The sequence below is a fragment of the Molossus molossus genome, unplaced genomic scaffold (assembly GCF_014108415.1).
Source record: "Molossus molossus isolate mMolMol1 unplaced genomic scaffold, mMolMol1.p scaffold_m16_p_23, whole genome shotgun sequence".
Classification (NCBI taxonomy): domain Eukaryota; kingdom Metazoa; phylum Chordata; class Mammalia; order Chiroptera; family Molossidae; genus Molossus; species Molossus molossus.
In genome coordinates, this window is record NW_023425359.1 from 24666124 (window position 1) to 24689002 (window position 22879).

The window sequence follows — 22879 nt, forward strand, 5'->3', positions numbered from 1 at the left end:
ATTAAATCTTGACTAACTGGAGGTCACGGCGGTGGCGGTGGGATTTGTCACTGTTTGTCAGTAGGCGTCTGGCTGCGTCTGTTTCTGGTCTCCCTGTGGTTTGACTCCATTCAAGAGGGTTTTTTATGGGTTTTCTTTGCCTAAATGCCAGAGAGAGAGACAGAGATCTCGCTGGAGGAACAGCATTTGTCCGACAGGCTACCCAAAGCTTGTCTGGCAGAGGAAATTTTTGTCATCGTCCGTCTGGGAAAACCTCCGGGTACAGAAGAGATGGCTGGAAAGTAACGGGTGTTCGAGCGATGTCCCCTTTAAAAGACTAACGGGTTTACGTCCCAGAAACTAGGAGCACGTTCTGTCTACAATTCCAAAAGTTCCCCAAAGGACAAAAAGCGATGTTGTCGTCGTCGTCATGACAACGCCCCATCAGCTGCTCTGCACCAGGACACTTTGTATCAGTTCATTGTGTGGTTCCCATTTGTCTTTGTGAAAGTATCAAAGTGCAAAAATGGGAATTCAATGGGAAAAAAAAAACGAGACGGAAAACAAACGTCTTTTATGTGCCTGCTGTACACAGAAAAGGTGATTCATTATTTGGAAGGAGTTACATTCAGAAGGTTTCAGGTCCGTGGTTTCAGTACATCGCTCCAGGGAGATGCTATTCCCAGGTTTGAGCATGAAGCAGGCACCCAGAGCTGATCTGATCCATTGATCAGACCAGGAAAAGCTTTCGTAATTAGTTGTCTGCCTTTCAACATAAGCCCCAGAACACACGCTGTGAGTCTACAGAGCTTTTATATTTACTAATCAGTTTTTAATCTAAAAATGTCTGCGAGCTACCTGAAACGCAGTTTTTCTCTGAAATTAGGAGGAGCCGTTGACATAGCTCCCAGCAGACCGTCCAGACAGCTCCGAGTGTCGGACTGTGAAATTCTGATTTTTCAAATAACAACATTTATTGCCGTGTAAAGGTAAAAGGTCACACTTTTCTACCAGTTGAGAATTTTTTTCAGAACTCAGATTTCTAGCGGTAACTTGACACCAGGCTGTCAACAATACGAAATAGTATTGTGACTTGATCGTCATATTCGCCGATCCATAAACCATTTTTATTGGTTGACCTGCAGATACAGTAAGAAGGGAGTTTAAATGTGCACAGTAGTTCAGTTTACTGTGTTTCTGAAATTCGAAGCAGTTCATTTCGTCCTAAGGCGTTAATTGCAAAGCTGCCTCTTCCGAAGTAACAAATATTCTCATTTGTAATTCAAATAATTCTCACAGCAATTCTCATTTGATGTTTCCTCTAAGTTTCTTGTCATTGATAAGTCATTTAAAATTTAAATATGTGAGCAGCCGTGGCATTGAAGCCAGTTTGACTGGTGAGATGATAAGAATTTTTGTGCATTTTTCTGGACGTCTGTCCGTCCACCTCAGAGCGGTCCCTGGACACGGAAGCCAGGTCGTGGGAAACCACACACACCTGCTGAAGCTACGTGAGCCCAGACACCGGTCGGTGGGAGGAGAAGGCGGGCAGGTCTGTTACCACGGGGCGGGTCAGGTGTGTTCGGACCCCTTAGTCCATTGAGTCGGTTCTTCCTGAATCTCAGCGCTGTACCAGGGAGCATTTGGGGACTTGGGGACGCCACAGGAAGACCGCAGCCAGACCCCTCCTCTCCGGGAACGTCTTTTATTTTGTATCTCTCTTTGTGATCATGAATATTTCTTGCAGAACGCATTTATAATTTAGCAGACTAGCCTGTTCAAGGGTTAAAACTGCAATTGATGACCTGGTTGGTCTGCCTCAGCAGTCAGAGCGCTGGCCTGTGGACCCAAGGGTTGAGGGTTCGATTCCCAGTCAGGTGCATGTACCTGAGTTGCGGCCCCCGTCAAAAACAAAAACACCCTGTGATTTAAGGACTGTTTTGTTCCCCCAATGATGGTTAAGGAGAACAGTAGTTTTTCCATATATGTATCGCTTGTCACTTTATGTAGGTGAGTTTATCACAGGTGACGGTGGCCATCCTACGAACAGACACGGGCCTTAAAGCTTCATGGAAGGTCTAGGAATTTTCCATCGTGCCGGCAGCCTGTCGGGTCAGCGCACAAAGCCCTGACCCGCACGGACACGGCCGATGCGTCACCGGTCTTACAGGAGAATGTCACGTGGTGCGGTCTCATCAAAGGGGCGCCGATCCTTCCTTGCGTGGGGCTCCTCCGGCCTGTCCACACGACAACACAGACGCGGCCATGGCAACGGGCAGCATCCAAGCTGACTGTGCTCGAATCTCACGCGCGGCCGGCGGCCTTGGCCGCACCTTCCGGCTTCCGCTCGGCTCTGCATCCCGGAGACCCCATCTGGGCGGTCCGGCCTCTCTCCCCGGCGCCTCACCCTCTCCCCTGCCCCGAAACCTTTGTTTTCTCTCAAGTTCTGCTTTTGATCCTGGTCCTTCTCATGAGGCACATTTTAGTGACTCCGCCCACAAACGCAGTGGTTTCGTAGCTCCCACGGTCCATGGGGCGCTGGAGTTGCTTGCTGAGGGCATCAGTGTTCATCACCAGCCTCGCCCCCCAGGGGACCCCAGAGTTCTCCTTCCCGTGCCTCTCAGAGCCCCCCTCCCGCACCGACAGAACGTCAGGCTCCTGGGCAGGCTCCCAGCGGCATCACCTCTCTGGACCCGACGGCCCACCGGCATGTCCCCTTGAACCCGCTCCCCTGAGCGGCAGCCGAGACCGGTTCTCCGGGTCCCATCTCCCGCACTTCGGGAACCCGTGGGCTCCTAGCACATGGACTTCTCGCACAGTCACTCAGAGAAGAGCTTTGGAAAGACCCCGCCTGCGTGTGTCCTGCGGGAGCCATACTTTTCCTCGGTAGCTTCCGAAGTCGCACGCTCCGCCCAGGTGGACGGACGGGACAGAGGCAGGCGGCGTCCTCAGGCACGGAGTGATGTGACGAAGCCTCGCCCGTCCTCATCGGACGTGTGGCCAGCAGGACCCAGGGTCACCTGTTCCTTCTGGTCAGAACTGGCGGCCACTGCTGTTTTCCCAGGACCTGTCACTGAAGACACACTGAGGCGGCGATTCAGCCCACGCAGCGTCCACGCGGCCCGCGCATTCGTGTGTGTGTCTGTGTGTGTTGCATGTGTCTGCGTGTCTGTGTATCTGCATGTCTGTGTCTGTGTGTGTGCATGTCTGTATCTGCATGTCTGTCTGTGTGTGTGTGCGTGTCTGCGTGTGTATCTGCATGTCTGTGAGTGTCTGTGTCCATGTGTGGGTCTGTGTGTGTGTGTGTGTGTGTGTGTCCATGTCCTCCTTGGAGGAAAGGGCCGTGTGAATTCCAGAGTGAGGGACAAATAAGCCAGCAAGCAAAACATTTTTCTTTAAAAAAAAGAAAAAGAAAAGTCTAGACTCCAGGTTCCAATGGTACAGAGCGGACTCACTACCCTTCTGATGCTCAGACCTGGTTTCCAGAGAAGTTTTGGGGAAACGCAGCCTCCACCGGGGGGTCAGCTCAGTGACGGCTCCTCCCCCGCTCGGGCCTGTGCCCAGCACAGCGCACTCCACAGACCCCTCCTCGGCTTCACCTGTGGGCGGCACAGCCCACACCCCACCTGGGCGAAGCAGGTTCCACAGGCGGAGGAGGAGGAGCTCACCTCTCTGCCAGGCTGTGTCTCAGCCCCCGACAGAGGACATGGCCAGGGACTCGGGCTCACCTGCCACAGCGAAGGTGTGGGAACACACCCGCAGGTCAGACAGCTGCGCGGGCTCAGGGACCAGGGCGGGACGTGCTCACCTTGGTGGGACATTTCAGGCTTCCTGTGAGTGAAATAGGCTGTTACTTGGCACCTTCTAGGTTTGGCGTCATAGTCAAGAAAGAGTTGAAAGTATTTGGGGGCAGGGAGAAGTCCCAATTGGCCCTAAAGAGCTGATAGGCAAAGTCCTGTAGGTTGGACCTGGGGACACCTTGCTTCGTAGGTCACCGAGACACCACGGGACAGACAGATTCTGAGAACATGTGCACAGGCCGCTGAGGTTCCGCTGTCCAGGATCAGGACCTGCCCACCCCTCGCACTCAGACCCAGGGGGCAGGGACTGTAGGGCCAGCAGAAGTGCAGACGATGGATGTCCCGATCCACCTCCGGGCCTGTGTCGTCTACACTCTGGAAACGGGTGATCAGCGCAACTAAAACATGAATTGGCTTCACGTGTTGGCTGGATTCCACCTTGTTGGAAGGAAGACTCGACCAGCCCATTCCAACGAAGCAGGCAACCGGCCAGCTCCGCCTGTAGACACAGCTGTCATTCAGCGTCACAGAAGAGCCAGGAGAACCCGTGTGTTCGGGAAACGCCTCGGGGATGGGATGCTCCTAAACCAGCGACTTTCAGCCGGCGTGCCGCGGTCGTCAAGCATTTAGTCAGAGGCACGAACCTTTTCCCTTAGCGCAGTGGCTCTCACCCTTCCCGGCGCCGCGACCCTTGAACACAGCTCCTCCTGGGGTGGTGACCCCCAGCCATACAGTTATTTTCGTTGCTACTTTATAACTGTAATTTTGCCGCTGTTATGTCTTAGGCGACCCTGTGAAAGGGTCGTGCGACCCACAGGTTGAGAACCGCTGCCTGAGACTGTCAAATAAAAAAATAAAAAAAATGACAACAGCCAGCGGAGCGATACCCATGCGGTGTGAATGGATCAGAACCAGACCTATGTTCTGTGCCGCAGAACTTCAGTCACTAGCCCATGTGGGCCAGGAAATGAAGACGGCTGAAGATCGCGGCGGAAAACGCAGGACCACGTCACTCTCGTTTCTCCGAAGAACACCGTCGCTCCAAGAGCAGCGTCCACGCGGGGGACGGAACTGGTTCCTGCTGAGGCCCGGCCGGCCCGGTTTCCCTGGGACCCGTGCTTAGACGGAGACACAAAGGAGCCAGCAATTCCATCAGAGATGAACGAGGATCCTTGGTCTGTCTTGTTTTTCGAGAGTCCTTCGTCCCTGCCTCGACCCACCTCCTTGGAGAAGCGTTCCGTAGTCCAAAGGGCAGTGCTCCTATTGCACAATGGGGGTGGTTGGGGGAAGGAAGTGACCACACCGTGCGGCTCACACCTCCGCCATCCAGGGGGGATTTCCGTGCTGCGGGTCAGGGTCGCTGTGCGACGCTGCTGGTCACCACTGGACGGGAGCTGAAGGGCGTGCGGAGCGGAGGGGTTGTGGGCTGGACACGGGCGGATCTCACACCATGGAGCCCTCCTGCCTCCTGCTCCCCTCCCCCAAAGGGAGTGGATCCCCGGGGAGCAAACACCCCACGTTCCTGCCCTGGAGACATCGGAGGGGGCCAGAGCAGCGCGTCCTAGGCTCGGTGTTGACAGCGAGGTCAACAGCAACGTCCCCGGACCCAGGTCTGTTATCTCTGAGCAGGGAGATGTCTGGCCATAAGCCCAGCAAGTATCCCAACAACTGACGGCCGGTTCCACCGGCTGCGCCCCTCGCCCGGCGTTGTTCTCGGGGCCTGTTGAATCATTGCCCACGGGGATCCTGTCCGCGTGGACTTTGGCGGTTGGCAGATGGTCAGCAGGGCGCGTTGTGTGAGCCTCGCTGGGCTGCAGCGGCGCGGACTCCACCGGGCCCGCCCGGCTCCCGTTCAGATCCATTTTCTTGATGTCGACGGGTTTGGTTTGGGCTTCCTCTCCCATCATCCTTACCGCACAAGGAAGCATAAAATCGGGGGGGGGGGGGTCCACCTCGAGGAATGTTCGTTTTCCTTTTGCCAGAAAGCAAATCATCATAACAACAACAACAGGACTCTGTTTCTCTATTTGTGACGATCACGAAGAATCTTCGCGTTCTGTTTTGGATACGTTGAGCCAAGGTTTCTGCCAGAGGCCACGGAGAGAAAACTGTTATTAAGTTGCTCTGTTCCGTGAAAGCCACTTAAATACCCCTTCTCGGAGCATCTGGGGCCCCGGAGCCTCTCCAGGAAAGAGCAGAGGACAGGGCTCGGCTTCCAGCGCACCTGGGGTTATAATGACAGGGGTGCACCCTGCCTGCCACCCACGAAGGCTCGCGTCTCGCTCGCCTGTCTGCGCCAAGTCTCTCGCTCGAGGCACGCCGGGCTCCGTGACCGGAACTGAGAAGTGGGTTCCCGTCCGCTTGAAACGACCAACCCGCATCAGTAGACCCTCTTCCCAAACTTTGTTCTGCAAGCTCAGGCGTCAGGAGTCCTGGTGTCCCCTCGAACGGCCCCGGCCAGAGCGAAGCCCGATCGCTGGCTGGACGGCTCAGAGGGACAGGGAGGGAGCGACCGAGGGGTTCCGAGAAGTCCCCTGTGGGCTGAGCGTTCTCCCTCCCGCCGTCTGCCCAGTGCCCCATCCTGACGAGCAAGCGCCGCTTCTAATGATTAACCTTGGGGGGTGGGGCTGCGCCGTGCACAATGCGGGGCTTGTGTTCTTCATGCGCTCCTCTGACATCGGTGTAAAGAGTTAGCCGGTGAGTAACCAGGCTTCTCCGATGAGCCCTTCGTTTGTGACGGCTGATAACGCAGGCTGGTGTGAGGTGCTGTTGCGCAGGTCCGGGGAGAGGGGCGAGGGGACAAGGCCATCACGCCGCCAGTGCCCGTCCCGAGAGCCACCCTGAGCTGTTTGTTGACGGCGTGAATGCCTGGAAAACGGACTCCAAACTCTAGATGCTGTTTCTCCTCTTCCCCCCGACCCAAGGGAAAAATATCTTCAAAATCACCCACATGTCCCAACCCGGGATAAGGCACAAGTCGGGCACCAGGTCGACCCTGTCCATTCACGCGGAGCCGGATGAGAACGAGGTGGACGTCCGAGGACGGCCCCACCTTCAGGCACACGCAGGCCTGTGGCTGGTGCGCACACAGAGTGCAGAGTGACCGGTACGAGTCGCCGCGGCGATGGGCCGGGCTGCCCCCCCCCACTCAGACCGCAGATCTGCAGACTGTCCCCAAGACCGATGTGTGTTTGTCATGGATGCAGGCACAGTCCTGCAGGGCGGAGAGGCGGGAAATGCCACCGTGACAGCCCCCCCGGCAGTCCTGTGAGCGGGGAGCTGAGCGATTTTGTGGGAAATCATTCAAATCGTAAAGCCACAGCAGGTGAGCGTGGGGACCGCACTGCTGACGGGCACCTGGCACAGCGTGGACTCTGTAAACCGTGGCAGGTGCCTCGGTGGCCAAGAGCCGTCGGGCTGCTGCGTGAACTTCTGTATAAATCCTCTGCTGGGCAGCTTGCCGGTACCTGTACTATTTCAGCCTCTGTCCATGAATTAGCCGTGAGACGCGTGGACACGCGCTGTCTGGGGTCACTCCGAGGGGTCCGCTGAACAGGCCGAGGCGCGGGATCTCCCACAAGCAGACTGCAACAGCTCTATTAGCGGCAGACAGGCTGGCGTGATGGAATCCCTGTTCCTAGCAGCTCATCGATCGTAAACACTGAGCTGGAGGATCTCTACGCGGACGACGACGGGTGTGTCCCAATGAAAACGACTTCCAGGAGTGGCCGCGTGCGTCCCGGCGCCCCTGCGTGGGCGGCCGTGGGCGGAGGCCACCCTGCCTGGGCGAGTCCGCTTACGCACGGAAATCCCACAAGAACGCACGTCGGGAATAACGGTCTCTTCCTTGTTTCTCTGGCAGGTGGACGACCAAATGAAGCTGCTGCAGAACTGTTGGAGCGAGCTCCTGATTCTCGACCACATTTACCGACAAGTGGTCCACGGGAAGGAAGGCAGCCTCTTCCTGGTCACCGGGCAACAGGTGAGTGAGTGAGGAGCCCAGAGAGGTGTCCTTTGTACCATGTTCGCAGCGGCCGGAGCTCAGCTGGGTCAGAGGCACCGTTGTGCTTTGAGAGGACCGGTCGGCTGCAGAAAATCGAGGTGCACCGTGCCCCGGCTCCGAGGTTCCAGTGGAACTGGTCCGAGCAGACAGAACCACAGACAGACGGCCGCAGCCGGTCTGCTGGGCTCCGAGGGGTCAAGTCAGCCGCTGAGTCACAACTGACACTTAGACCCAGGGTGTCTCCCCTCGAGCTTCCTCAATCCACCCACGCTTATTTCATCGTTTCTCAGCTACTAGAAAACCTCCCAAATCGTGGAGTCCTCGCTACTGGGGACGGTGCGGGTGGGAGAGACGGTCGCATGCCGTAGGGAGTCTAAATATTTGTCCTAACGGCCGGGAGTGAGAAGGGACGGGAGGTTTCGTTTTCCAGAGGCAGTTGTCCCCGGAAAGGAAAACGGAAAGAAAAAAATGACGGTTGGTTCCAAGTCCCCGTTGAATAGATATCTGTCCTGTCAACAAGTATTTATGGGACATTCTATGCTGGGGCTTCAGCATCTATTAGCGAACAAAACAGGGGAAGATTGGTGCCCCCGTGGAAATTAAGGTTGTCGAAGGGAGAAGCGGACAATAAATAATCCTAATGAATAAGCCGATAATGCGGCAGAGGTCGGAGTGCTGCCGAGTAGAATTAGAAAGGACTGGCATGCCCCGGCCGGCCAGGCGCAGTTGGCTGGGTGTGGTCCTGGGCACGTTGCTGGTTCGGTTCCCGGTCAGGGCACATGCCCGGGTTTCAGGCTCCATCCCCTGCAGGGGGCGTGCAGGAGGCGGCCTGTAGATGTGTCTCTCACGTTGTTGTTCCTCTCTCTCCCTTCCTCTTTAAAAATCAAAAAAACTATTAAAAGCCCTGGCCGGTTTGGCTCAGCGGTTGGAGCGTCGGCCTGCGGTCCGGAGAGACCCGGGTTCAGTTCCCGCTAAGGGCATGTACTTCGGTTGCAGTTTGTCCCCGGCCCTGGTCGGTCGTGCGGGTGGCAGCCACTCGATGTGTCCCTTTCATGTCGATGTTTCTCTCTCTCTCTCTCTTCCTCTCTCTCCCTCCCACTCTATCTGTACAAAAAATGGAAAAATATCCTCGGGTGAGGATAAAAAAATAAAAAAATAAAATAAATAAAAAAACTATTAAAAAAAAGAAAGGACCGTCACGGTAAGGGTTACTGCACGCACCCGTGGGCGTGTGGCCCAGGAATGCGTGGCAAATAGCACGCTGGGGCTGGCCGTGTTGAGCAGTCAGCGTGTGAGCGCAAACGTGGAGGAGGAGAGACCGCTGACCTGTGGGTATCGGGGAAGCGAAAGCCCAGAAAATCTACTCGTTGGAGCCAGTTCCAACCCTGCAGGATTCGGGCACATCTTCCTATTTCTCGCCCTCCGTCCTGTGACCGAGGAGTCATTGACATAAATGCACAGGACGCCGTGGTCCGGGGGGCCCTGTTCCTGGCCAGGGGCCCGCAGCACGCTGCCACGCTTCGGCCGTGCGGGACCGGCCCACCGCCCACCTCCGGCCATCCGCGTCGATGTGCATGGGACCGCGGTCGTGCGGACACGAAAGGCTGTCTCCACACCGTCCGCTGTGTTATTACACACGTCGCTTTTCCTCAATCAGCTGAAAGGCCGCACTGTTTCAGAGTTTGTGCAAACTGCGTCAGTTCGAGCCTCTCCATCACCACCTGGTCCCTGCCTCCTGCCTCTCCCGAGAAAAGCTTCTCGATTAAATGCAAGCCTCCTGGGTCTGGCTTCTGTGCTTTCCCGTGTTCGAGTTTGCACCCTGTGCCCCAGGTCCTTGGAGGGCATGTACCCATTTCCAGAGTCTAATCACTGACTTTGTCTCCCGCTCCCCCCCCCGCCCCCCCGCCCAGCCCCCCCGCCCAGCCGGCAGCTGCATTAGGAACGAGACTCAGCCCACAAATTAATGTGATTTCATTTCCTTCTGAGCCCCGGAGACGAGATGGCCTGCGCCCAGCTCCCAGAGCGCTCTCCCGCTCTCCAGAAACATCCCTGGTTCCACGTTTCATTTGCCCTTAAGTGCTGCTCCTGGGTAGACGTAATTACCACTTACGGAGGAGAGTGCGTTTCTTGTCTCTCCGATGTTCAGGGCCAAGAACGGTCAAGGAATAGGTGGTGTTTGCCGGCCTTGGGACCGGTCACTGCGACGCGTGTTTTGCCACCACAAGTGACGGAGGGGACGACCTGCTGGAGGGCTGGTCGCTTCCTCAACCACTCCTGCAGCCCAATTATTCTAGCTCTTTCTTCCCCTGCTATTTAAAAGAAATTCTTTTTCCTTTATTGATTTGAGAGAGAGAGAGAGAAACATGGATGAGAGAGAACATCGACTGGCTTTCCTGCACGCCCCCCACTGGGGATTTGGCCCATAACCTGGCCATGTGTCCTGACCAAGAATCAAACCAGTGGCCTTTTGGTGCAGGGTCGATGCTCAACTACTGAGCCACATCGGCCAGACCCTGTACTATTTTTTAAATTATTTTTAAATTGTAGCTGACATAAAACGTATCGGTCTCAGGTGTACAGCATAGTAATTTGACATCCAGGTACCTTACAAAGCGATCACTACAGTCTAGCACCCACCTGACACTGCACCTCATTTCCACGCTACTACTGACCATTTCCCCGTGTAACGTTAGCCCCTGCTCTGCCACCCTTGTCTGTCCAGGCCCCGTGAACAGCTTAGCAATGACTCTTCCTTTTTTTTTTTTTTTAATCCTCACCCAAGGACATATTTGCATTTATCTTCAGGTAGAGCGGGAGGGAGGGGGAGAGAGATGTGAGAGAGACACATCAAGCGGCTGCCACCCACACGACCCAACCAGGGCCGGGGACAAACTGCAACCAAGGTACGTGCCCTTAGCGGGAACCGAACCTGGGACTCTCCAGTCCACAGGCCAACGCTCTAACCACTGAGCAAAACCGGCCAGGGCCGCAACAACTCTTTCAAGGAGACATTCACATTCGTGGAAACTGGAGCAAGTCAACTCTTCTTGTCATGAAACAAGCTAGACAGACCGTCTCTGGGCTTCCTGCCGTTCCTGAAGGTGACGTTACAAAGGGAGACTTTCTGAATGAGAGCTGTACTTTCACACAAGTGACGGGCGTACCTTTATGTCTCCTCCACACCGGTTAACGCTGGCTACGTGAGGTTACAGGATAGGTTAGCTGACGGGACTGAATTCGAACTAATGTGTCTCTGACCTGATGGCGTCATTGAAGCAAGTTAACTTGGAGTCAAGACCCAGGGTGTTCACCGCACCTCATCCCCACACCTCATCCCCACCCGCCAGCTCGTCATGGGGCTGAGATACCACCAGGGTCCTACAGTCATGAATCACCGACAACGAAAGCGGGAATCGCTCACATTCCCGTCCGTCTGGGTCACCTGTTTGTGTTGCTTTCTCTCCCGGTCTTTGGAGAAAGCTGAAGTCACAGCTCTCTCTTAAGCCCGGCAACATCGTGTTCGCCCCGTAAGCGTGTGCGGACGGAGTCTCCTCGTGGTCCCTCCGGGGCCGGAGCAATCGAAATAGCCCCACCGCAAAGAGCAGCCCCCAGAACCGATACCTGGTCTTGCATTGGCCCGACGAGTCAGTGTTTCACGCCTAATGGCCTGCCCAGCCCTAAAGTTAGCCTTCTGTTTCATTCGGTCAGCCAGGCCTCTGTATAAGCAGATTCTAAATAACTTGGTCAAGCTCAAGGAAAATAATCATTAGCACCAACAGAAAGCATTCTCAGATCAGTTCTATATATGCAGTGCCGCAGAATTATGACAAGAATCCCTTTCTACCCAGTATTTTACAACGAAACACGCACAAAACACCTACGAAAGAGCAACAGAGTATCTCGCTGTGGGTGTGCTTTTAGTATCCGCACATTGTAGCTCATTACCAGTTACTGTGACATCACCCTAAGGGACAGGTCTGCTAGCAACTCAGTATCTTCTGTCATCGCAACCGGATTAAAATGGAAGATGTCCTGCGATACTCAAGTCATCACACATGCCGGCGGCTAGAATTACAAGCAATTTAGCTGAGACTGTTTCTGCCCTCACGGTGAGTGGAATTTATCAAAGGGACGGCACCGCTGCTTGTGTGTCCCAATACCGGCCTCGGATTTCATGGTGTGAGGATGACATGAACAGGGCCCGTAAATTCATCTTACTAAGTGCTGGAAAGACAAGGCCAACGGCTCCGGAAATGAGCGCGGACTCGGCATGCGGCAATGAAACGGTAATCACGTTGGCAATAACACGTGAGGGACTTGGCGCTGTGCGCGCAGCCCTGGGAATGAGCCGCCTGGCCTCCTTCAGAGCCGCGCGGTTTGGTGGGTGATCCCGGAAGGAGGCGTTACCAGAACCCCGTCGGCTCCGCACGTTCGAGCTCAGGTCAGCGGGTGAACACGCGTCCGGCGACCGAGGTGCTGGCGTGCCCACCGATTCCGCCCGCGGAGCGCCGACCCCGCGAGACCACGGCCACGCTGCGTCTCCCAGGCGCACCCGTCGTGATTGGACTTCTTCCTTCACACCTGGGAGAGCCACACGCGCATCGGAGTGTATTGGACCCACCTTGGTCGTCAGAAAGTAATTCTTTGGGTTCTTTTCAGTTACAACGTCCTACATTTCCAAGTGCAAACCCTGGGATTTGAACTTAGCGCGTACCCGTTAGAACTACTCACAGATCACGTGGAGTTGGCCCGACCTCCGTAGTGAAGTGAAGACGGACACAGCTGTGGTCTCGGCGCCGGACCCCCGGTGATTCTGATGGAAGGTGCTGGGCCCAGCGGCAGCCGCCGTGACCTCGACACTGGTCCAGGCTCAGCCCTGTCTCACCTCCAGTTCCTGATCCTCCCAGAAGTGGGCGGCACTTTATCCTCACCTGGCTTCCCCGCCTAATGTGAAGGTGGGGGCGTGGGGGGATGGCCCAGGTCGCAGGCTGTCTCGAATTTCTTCCATGCCTGGGCCCCTCCTGCCTCCGCCCCGTTTGCCGCGGAGGGTTTATGAGACTGAGTCAGAGCAAGTGCAGTTTTGAAAAGACTCGGAGCTCAGGCACCGTGTCATGGGGTAAGAACTTCATGGGGTAGGACTTTCTGGGCGAGAAGGTGTGCTGGGCAGGCGGACGCCGTGTGCCCTGCGGTGTCCGTCTGCTGCCAGCTCAGGCTGCCCGGGGGGTGGGGGTCCACTCGCTCACACAGCTGCAGAGCAGGGGCCTAGACGTAGCGGATGCGACTTCCCACGCGGAGTTGGCTCTCTACCCACTGATTGACACCTTTGGGGGCCCTCTTTCCACTGACTCCTGATTTTTCCCACTGTTGAAAAAGGTTTCTGTACACCCGGTATTCTCTAGTTAAAGCTGAAAATCCAACTCATCATATTTACACAATCAAGGAAAAAAAATCCATTCTGCCTTGTTTTTAATTGCAAATTCTCCTCGAGGGACCCGTTCTCCTACCCGGGAGGCAGCCCTGTGCCTTCTCCTGCAGAAGCAAGTGCAGTCAATTATGGTAATGAAATGTCAATAAATATAAAAATTTCATACCGCCCGCTCCGGTGACTGGCACAGAACTCTCGCCTCCCGGACGAATTTGCTGCCGCTGCAAGATAAAATGCGCCTGAAAAAATCCCTGGTTTAAAAAAAAAGAAAAGATGGACCACCAGGTACCAACTGGGCCTGCCCATCCGGCTGTCATTGGTCACTGGCAGCCACCCTGACATCTTATTATTGCAACGGGCCTTTCTGTGTCCCTGCGAATAATCCAGGATCGGGGTGTCGCCACACCCTTCTGTATGAACAAGGAAAGAAGCCTTTTTCGTTTTGTGTTCTCCATTGAGAAACTCTTCTTATAAATGAGATCAGGAAGGAATGTATCGATAATCAGGCAGAAACCGTGGCTGTGACTTCTGAGGAAGCCACGGCTGAAGAACAACCTCCACGTGGATCTCATCCACACCCTCGCGCTCCTGCCCCCGCGGACTTGAACATCGTGCCCCTTAAGAAAATACAAAGAGAAACCTATTTGTGGCTGAACCCACTTCGTGTGTGTCTTTTTCTTTGAACTTATTCATAAGAGTTAAACATCTTTATTTATTTATTTGTTTAATCCTCACCCCAGGACATTTTTGCATTTATCTGCAGATAGAGTGGGAGGGAGAGAAGGGGGGAGAGAGAGAGAGAGAGAAACATCGATGTGAGAGAGACACATCGAGTGGCTGCCACCCACACGACCCCAACTGGGGCCAGGGACAAACCGCAACCGAGGTACGTGCCCTTAGCGGGAACCGAACCCGGGACTCTCTGGTCCCCCAGCCGACGCTCTAACCACTGAGCAAAACCAGCCAAAGCAGAGAGTTAAAAATCTTAATCTTATGTGACAATGTGATTTCACAAAGGTGTGTGTGTGTATGTAGAAACACACGTGTGTGTGTATATATATATATATATTACATGTAAATATAAAATTTAGAGTGAAAACCTGTTCCCTACAAAGCTATCGAAATGATTAAGTTGATCAGAATAATTATGACACATTTTACAATAAGAGAATGTGTCTCCGGCTACTTTCGTGGCGGGTGGCCACATACGCCCGCAAGGCAGCCTGGTGTTGCCCACGCGGTGTACAAGTCTCCAGGGAACCGGGTTTCTAAGTGCGGTTCTGTGTTGCAGGTGGATTATTCCATAATCGCGTCGCAAGCCGGGGCCACGCTGAACAACCTCATGAGCCACGCCCAGGAGTTAGTGGCAAAGCTCCGTTCTCTGCAGTTCGACCAGCGGGAGTTCGTGTGTCTGAAATTCTTGGTGCTGTTTAGCTTAGGTAAGGAATCTCTCTCTCCTGCTGCCTTTCACCAAAGGTGCCGGCGGGATTCCGAGCGGGGAGTGTCCTCAGGCGCGTCGTGTTTTTGTCCTTCCGAATCGTGCCCTTCTTTTTAAACCACCCCTCTTCCGACGTGGAGATGTAGGCATGGCCTGCGTGGCTCCGAGCCCTGCGCGGCCGGGCTGAGCTGTGGATGGAGTTGTCAGCCGGGAGTCCTGAACTTTCGTTCTTACAATGGAGATGGCGAAGTGTCAAACTTGAGCCGTCGCTGTGCCCTTGATGGTCTCTGTGTGGCTCGTGTTTCTGCTTCTGCCTGTGCTGTTATTTATTCTGGTTAAATGTGCATGAGTCCGGCCGGTGTGGCTCAGGGGTTGAGCGTCGACCCTGCACCACGAGGTCGCCAGTTTGATTGCCAGTCAGGACACAGGCCCAGGTTGTGGGCCCGATGCCCAGTGGGGGGCGTGCAGGAGGCGGCCAGTCGATGTTCTCTCTAGTCAGTAATTCTAGCTCTCTCTCCCTGTCACCACCCTCTCTCTCTAAAATCAATGAAGGAAAAAATTTTTTAAAATGTGCATGAGAGCAAGGAGCTGCGTCCGAGACCTCCCGGGATGAGCCGGGAAGCGTGTGTGACCAGAGGTACCACTCCGTGCGTATGAAAGACGATGGCTGTCAGGGGGAGGTGATGCTTCTTTAGGGGAGCTTTGGAGAAGAAAGATCACGAACAAGACAGATTAGGTAAATCAAGGTTCTCCGTGAGTCAGCTGAGAAAAATCAGCACGGTTTGCAATAAAAAAGGGATTAAGGAGATGGATTTTTATTGACTTCAAAGGAACAGATTTTTCTGCCTGTCCCATCCCTGATTTCTGTATTTTGCTGGCTTAATAAAGCCAACTTAAATAAACTTTTTGCCAAGTCCATTTATTGTGTATTGGCAGGCAGCTGAAGGAGGCAATTTCCCTCGAATGAAAAAAAAAAAGAAAATGCAGAAATCAGATTTACCAACATATGTTTTATCTTTAGTCTTCAGTCATAAGATAGCTGTGAATTCATAGCCTAAGAAATAAAATAAAACAAACTGCAAAGGAAAACAGATGTGTCTACTCTCCAAACTGGGTACGTGGGACTGAACATTCTTCTTGCCGTCCCCGCACAACTGTTGCTAATAAAGGGTTAGTTTGAAGTAACGGGACCCGAGTTAATCTTTCACATGTAGCCGGCGTTCAGAGGAAAAGGAGCATTTTCGTGTTTTGGAAAATGTGACAAATACGGCGAAAGGAAACGTTACTGGAAATGTAAGCAGACAACAGAATTTCGCAGGCGGAGTGTTCAAAGGTTTTGCCGAGCCAGGGCTGAATCCTGCGAGGTTTCTGGGTGAACCGCCATGAATAGAACGTGCTGGCCCCGTAAACCTCCATCTTTCACCCCAGAGTCGTTTTTAGGAAGAGGAGAAGGTGAGCACCAGGCTGCTGGCGGTCACTGCCCAGGTCACTCCGGGTCAGGACCAGGTCCTCGTCTGCGCGACGCGGGTGATGTGTGGGTGGGACGGCTCTGAGCATCTTGCCGATGGGGAGAGTGATCTCACTCGGGCGGTATCTTGAGTTCGTTGAATCGCTGTGGCATTCGAAGAGGTAGAGATGAGCCACGAGCCGTGCTCAGTTTTTATGACTTTTATCTTTATTATGTCCTGTCAGGACAGGGGGTCGGGGGCTCGGAAATGCTTTCAGCCTTCGAACCTCCCAGACCATCCTCCTGAGCATCTGGCCATGTCCCTGCTGCGTGGCCTCCTGTGGGCTGGCTGCTGACCACCTCAGCAGCAGGAGGGCCAGGGACAAGCAGCCCAATGCCCCTTAAAACGACGCCTGTTTGTTGTTTAAAGAAGAGAAAATCCTGGCTTTCAGGTCGGAAGTAAATCATTTTGGCCAAGAGTTTGTTTTGTTCAATCCTCATGCAGGGTATTTTTCCATTTATATTCAGATCGAGTGGGAGGGGAGAGAGAGAGAAACATCGATGTGAGAGACACACGTCGATTAGTGGCCTCCCTCACGACCCCGACCAGGGCCAGGGACCGAGCCACACTGAGGTACGTGCCCTTGACCGGAATTGAACCCGTGATTCTTTGGTCTGCGGGCCGACGTTCTAACCGCTGAGCCAAACCAGCCAGGGCACCAAGAGTTTATTTTTAAAGGAGCAGGAAAAATGTAGCCACGGTCAAGTTCATCCAGCTTCCAGTTGATGAATGAAAGACGTTTTCAGCCTGCGGTCCGGAGAGACCCAGGTTTGGTTCCTGCTAGAGGCATGTACCTGGGTTGCAGTTTGTCCCTGGCCCTGGTTGGGTCGTGTGGGTGGCAGCCACTCGATGTGTCCCTATCACATCGATGTTTCTCTCTCTCTCTCTCTCTCTCCCGCTCTATCTGAACAAAAAATGGAAAAATGTCCTCGGGTGAGGATTAAAAAAAAAGACATTTCCCCGTAGACGTGTCATCCATGTTTTGGGGGCAAATTGAAGTGCTGGGTGAACCTTTAGGCGCCTGGGCCAGCCCCCGAGTGCCTGCTGTCCCTGTGATGGGAATGAAATCACATCGGGGCCACCTCGCAAGCCGAGCCCCAGTCCAAGCCAGGATTTGCCGTCCGCTGAGCTCTGGGCTCCCTGAGCCTGGAACCCGCTGCCTGTGATCCCAGCCCGGCTGACCTCTCTGACCCTGGAGGAAAAGGAGGCTGGTCGGAGGCAGGGCCGAGGGCCGGGAGAGCGGGCTGCACGGCGTCCCCTTGGTGAGAGATGGGACCGGGCAGACGGTGAGAGAAGGAGGTGTGAGCCCCTGTGGGTGCACCATTCTGAGCCAAAAGCACGTCCGGTAGGAAAGCGAGAGCCGGGGACTCAGGCGGCGTCAGGCGGGCACGGAGGCTGTGCCTGCTGCGTGCCCGGCCCTCGGTGAGCCACCGGGGCCTTCGTCAGGTTCCGGTACCGGGCTCAGGGTCACGGGATTCCGGAAGTGACGTGGAGAGGGGGCTGGCGAGGAACAGCTTCGTGCAGAGGGGTTAACACCTGGGGAGGGTGGGAGGTGGGAGAGGAGCGTCCGACGTTCAAACCCCGTGTGACAGGTAAGAAGGAGATGCCCGGGTGGCCCGGGCTCTGGGTGCCGTGCCCAGAACGGAAAACTCCAAGGCAGGGGAGGCAAGGGCATCAGCAGCCATTCCCCTAAAAGTTGCCCCTCCCGGAAGCTGCCGGGTCCCCGAGGGGCTGAGAGCCCTGAAATGGACCCTCCGACCTGCTGCAGACTGTGTCTGTGACTTAGCAGTGGGTGCAGCTGGTTGAAAAGGACACAGATGTAAAACGCCTCTCAGGGTACTTCTGGGGGTGACATCACGGACTCTGGAGGCCATCTCTGCCAGGGGTCCCGTTTTCTCAAGGCACCGTTGGGGGGTCTTCCCGGCCAGCCGTGCCCCGTCTCTGCTTCTCCCTCCTCGCCTATGATATTCCACTTTAGAAACACTCACCGGACACCCGTCCCATGGCCCCGCCGGCTCCCTGTCAGCGCCTGGCCGTGGCCGGCCGTCTGCACAGGCCCCCTCGGATGGACGCGGAGGCTGCAGGGGCGGGAGGCGTTGATTAGCATTCAGGCGATGCCGCCGCTCGATACGGACACCGCAGAGAGTTGGCAGAGGCAAATTATGGCACATGAAGTTGATGCTTGTCTTAATTAAATGCACTGTAATAGCTGTTGTGCGGGTTTTTCCCGGCAGCGAGCAAGCAGTTTAGCGGGGCCGGAGATCATTCGTTTTGCAGATCTGAGTTGGAACGTGATCAATACGCGTTCACGGCCGCGGGAGAGAGTGGCCCGAAGTGTGTGCGCGGACCTATTTCTGAATCGCTTATGCCCGAAAGCATTTATCATTTTTTTAGGTGTTAACGCCACGCTCGGCATTTCGCTAACTGCTGCTGGTTAGGGGGTGGTTTTCCGGAGACGGATGGGTGTGGTGCGCGGGGCGTAACAAGGAAGCGCTGTGGTCCCCGTGTCCCTGCTTTGTCCCCCACCCGAAGGGCTCGAATCCAGGTCTGTCCTGGTCTGGACTCACGGCGGTCAGGTGGTTACCTCGGGTGGTTCACTCCGGGCCCGAGTCGCTTCTGGCCTGGGCCAGCCGATCCGGGACTCACCGGGTCGGCGTGGAGCCTGCTTCCTCGCTCACGGATAAAACCCATCGGTCCAGTCTCGAGCTCTGGCTCTGTTTGGTTAAGGGGTTAAATTCCAAGCCGAGCACCTCCAGCCGGCACCAAGAACAACTCTGGGGTTAAAGGCCCTTTGTCCCCTGGGGGGATTAGACTCCACAGAGCAGATGGAACAGGCACCAGGACCAAAGCCGCCGTGCGGGCCGTGCGGGCCGTGCGGACCGGCAGCCAAGTCCTTCCCCCGAGAAGGAAGCCCCTCTGTCGCACTCAGAACCGCACTCTGGATCCTGGATCCCTTCAAAAGGGACTCCAAGCACCAAGCCGGCGTCCAAAGCTCAGCATTTCGCCGCGTCCTGCCCCTCGCCCTGGTCTCGGCCCTCCCCACACACACACCTGACGGCGCCCCGGACCCTGAAAGGAGCTGGGAGCCTGGGGTCACCTGTGGGTGCCTCAGGGGGCGTCCCGTCCCCCACCCCAGCACCCTGAGCTTCCCGGATTTTCAACAGGAACTCTGGCTTCAGTCCTGAAAAGACAGCGGATCCTAGAATTACACCTTGAGAGAACCTGCCCCGTAGCCACATCCAACCCGTCGTTTCTGCTGAAATTGAGACCAAGAGGGAGGGGACTTGTCCACGGCTCTGCAGAGTCGGGTCCACACAGAGGAAAGGGGCCCAGGTGGGGGTCCCCGCGGGTATTGAGGTGCTGCTTCTGCATTGTTTTCTAAGGGAGATCTAGAGGTTTGTTTCTCAGCCATGCCCCCGAGCCACATCTGGAAATCTCACCGCCGTGGAGGGAGGGCTCTTTCCTGTGGCCACACTTTGGTCACCCAGCCTCCCGGGGGGTACAGGGAGCTCTGTGCCCTTCGTGAAGGTCAGGGCGACCTGAGTGATTATGCTGAACTCAAATGGGACAATCCTGCCTCGTCTGCTGTGGGGGTGACCGCATTCCACCATGTCCCTTCCGTTCTGCCTCGGTCGGTATCTATGAGCACCAAGAGCCCACCCGAAATGATCCCTTCTCTCCGGTCTGCACGAGGAGAAAGTCCTTATTGTAGGAAGGACGGTGTAGGGACTGCCACCGGCCATGTAGGACTTCGCGGTGACGTCCGGATGTGTTTTCATTAGCGTCACAGCACAGGTTCCAGTAGCGGCACAGAATGTGGCCAGATTCAGAGAGCGTGGCTTTGTGATTCCAGACCTGTGGCCCTCTCTGTGCCCCACAGGAGGGGGCCGCCTGGCTGGGCCGGAATAATGCCTGCAGGCGGGAGGAGGGGCGGCCTTCCTAACCCTCCCTCCTCCCAGAGACGGAGGGCCAGGTGGCAAAGGCTGCCGGCTTGAACTGGGACCTGAGTTACCTGCACCCTTAGGCAACTGACTCACCTTTTCCGCATCAGTGGCGGGCCTCGCACAGTGTTGGGAGGGGTCCAGGCAAGAATCATTACCAGGAACTTAGCAGGACACGAGCACTCGGTGCCAGCGACTTCTCGGTGTTGAAACATCCGACTCTCCGCCGGTGAGAGTCCCACGCGCGAAGCCCCGCGGTGGGAAGTGCCTCTTCGAACGGAATCTCCGCTGCGCGGATGACATGGAAAAGGTCTTCCTCGCGCGGGTGGTGACGGCTAGGTTAGTTCGGTGCCAAACCAGTTTCAAATCTTTGATCTACTAACCAAAGGCACCGTTACGGTCTTGGATCTGCTGAGCTATGTCACAGAAAGCAAACTCCGGCCACTCGCCTGTTAATTCGGCTACAAGTCCCCAAAGCAAAGCCAAGCCAAGTAGCAAACAGGACTCCTCTTCTTTGGCCGGTGAGGGCTTAGGTGACGGCATCCTGGGAGGGGACACGTGCTCCCTGACGAGGCTTCTGCCAGGAGACGGAGCCCCCTCTGGAACGGTCGGTGCTCGTATAGTTCACCTTACGACAGGCTGTAAATTCTCCTCTCAGACGTGTGAGTACTCAGTCTCTACATCGAACGGCTGGACAGAAAAGACAGCTTCAAACACAGAAAACGGATGAGTTCACGATGAGAAGCCTGTTTTCTTTTGGAACTAAAATTCTGGGTGATGTGTTCCTTCCAAGGGAACCGTTGGAATTTGAGAACCAAAACCTGTCGGAGAAAATAACTTTGATCTTGAACACATTTCCAACCGAGTACTCTGGCGCCTTGTCGATAGCTGTTCACGGTAATGATACTGCCAGCAGCGTGTCCCCTCGCGTGGCGGGCTGGCGGGGTGACAGTCACACGTGAACATGAGCCTGTTCTAACCTGTGTTCCTAGTTCAAACATGTGGGACTTGGGAGTCCAAAGTCCTGGGTTCTGCCGCCTAGAAGCAGGTCCCAGGGGCCTGGGAGACACGGCAGGTGTCGGCGTCACCAGGACTGTGCAACGGGGCTTCTGCCCTGCAGGTGTGAGTGTGAAGGTCACCCTGCACGTCCAGCTCAAGGTGGCCCGAGCGTCCCACACAGCCCCGCACCTCCTCCTCGAAACCCTGCCTCCTCTTCAGGGGTCTCCACTTGGGAGCCCTCTCCTTGCTCCGTCCGCCCTGCAGCCAGAGGCCGGCCGTCTCGTCCTGTGTTCCTGGAGCCCAGCGCTGCCTGGGGTGTGGTTCCCACTAAAGACAATACCTGCGCCCGGCCGTGTGGCTCAGTGGACGGAGCGTCATCCCACAGACTGAGAGGTCCTCGTCCAACCCCCACTCGGGGCACATGCCCGGGTTCAACCCCTAGTGGGGGGTGAGCAGGAGGCAGCTGATCGATGCGTCTCTCTCACATCGATGTTTGTATCACTCTCCCTTCCTCTCTCTCTGAAAATCAATTTAAGAAAACACCTGCTCAATCTGTGTGCTCGGAAGAAGAGCTTCCGTCAGTGGCCCTGGCACCGGTCATTCCTGCCCCACAGCTACCTCGAGGACAAGCATCGCAGCCCTGCCTGTGTGCCCGGCCCTGACACTGGGGTCAGCCAGCCAGAAAGGGCAGAACGGAGCCTGCACACGTCACGCCCGAGTCGGGGCTCTGCACCACCCCTGCTGCAGAGACCGCGTGTGCGAGCCCGTGGCTCCGTCCACGTGCCGTCACGTGTGAGGATGACAACCCGGCCGACTAGACGCTGCTGGGACCTGATCCTGGTGGGCCGGGTCCGCGGGAAAGTGCCCTCGTAATGGCCGGCAGTGCCCCTCACCGACACCCTCTGGACTGCCAGGCGGGACGTGTCCAGGGCCGCTGCTGGGTCCGTGCGGACGTTCTCACGGACAGGGCGAGCCTCTGTGTCCCAGTCCGCACCTCCTCACGAATCGGCCTGTTGACCCGAGCTCCTTCGCGTGGGTTTTCCACCGTCTCCCTCCCCGAGGTCACCAGCCTCGGACGCAGACGCTGGGCTGAGCTGAGGGGGAGGCGGAGACGGAGCTTAATGCATTCCTGCACGTTTTTGAGTATTTTCAGGACATAGAACTAAACGTTTCATCGTAAAATCGTCAGTATGTTCCTGATAATCATAGTCGGGATAGAGTTTCGGTAATTAGCAACTTCTTTTAAAAATGTTTTTTTGTTTGTTTGTTTGTTTTTAAGTTACTGTTGCCATTGCTGGGCACATGGACACTGTAACCGTATCATTGCTCATTATAACTTCAAAGAACTCGCTCTCCCAACGAGGTAGCCGCAGAAGCGTGTTCATACCTTACGAAAAACGAGGCTTCTGGGATGAAACACATCCTCACTTGTTCTTTTTGCTCCAGATTCAGCGACGGGGTCACTGTTTTCACTGACCCATCGTGTTTCATTATTGAACTCATTCCACGATTGATTGATTTGTTCTCTGGCTGATGGACATTTCTCACAAACAATGTCAGGGAGTCTTTTTCTGCAGGTCTTTCATACATACGTGCTGGACAGTCCTCTTCCAGTCCGGGCGTTGCCACATGGTCCTTCAAGGGGCTGTGCTCCTGGCCCCCTGGCCGCGGTGACTGGGCGTCCGTCCCTCCACCCCAGCCCTGCATCTGAATCTCTGTTCGTTTGCTTTCTACTGACAGCGGAGTCTCAGGCTCGTTTTATCGGTTTCCCTGAAGTACCCGCGTA

At 55.5% G+C, this 22879-nt stretch overlaps 1 protein-coding gene across 2 annotated transcripts in view; it reads left to right on the plus strand.

Annotated features, from left to right (window-relative positions):
• NR5A2 (nuclear receptor subfamily 5 group A member 2) overlaps positions 1–22879 on the plus strand; it is an 82441-nt gene that overhangs the window by 41927 nt on the left and 17635 nt on the right. For both annotated transcript variants that reach the window (XM_036277540.1, XM_036277539.1), the window contains 2 exons: positions 7642–7761; positions 14499–14646. In XM_036277540.1, the coding sequence (XP_036133433.1) occupies positions 7642–7761; positions 14499–14646 (268 nt within the window). The remainder of the gene's footprint in view (positions 1–7641; positions 7762–14498; positions 14647–22879) is intronic.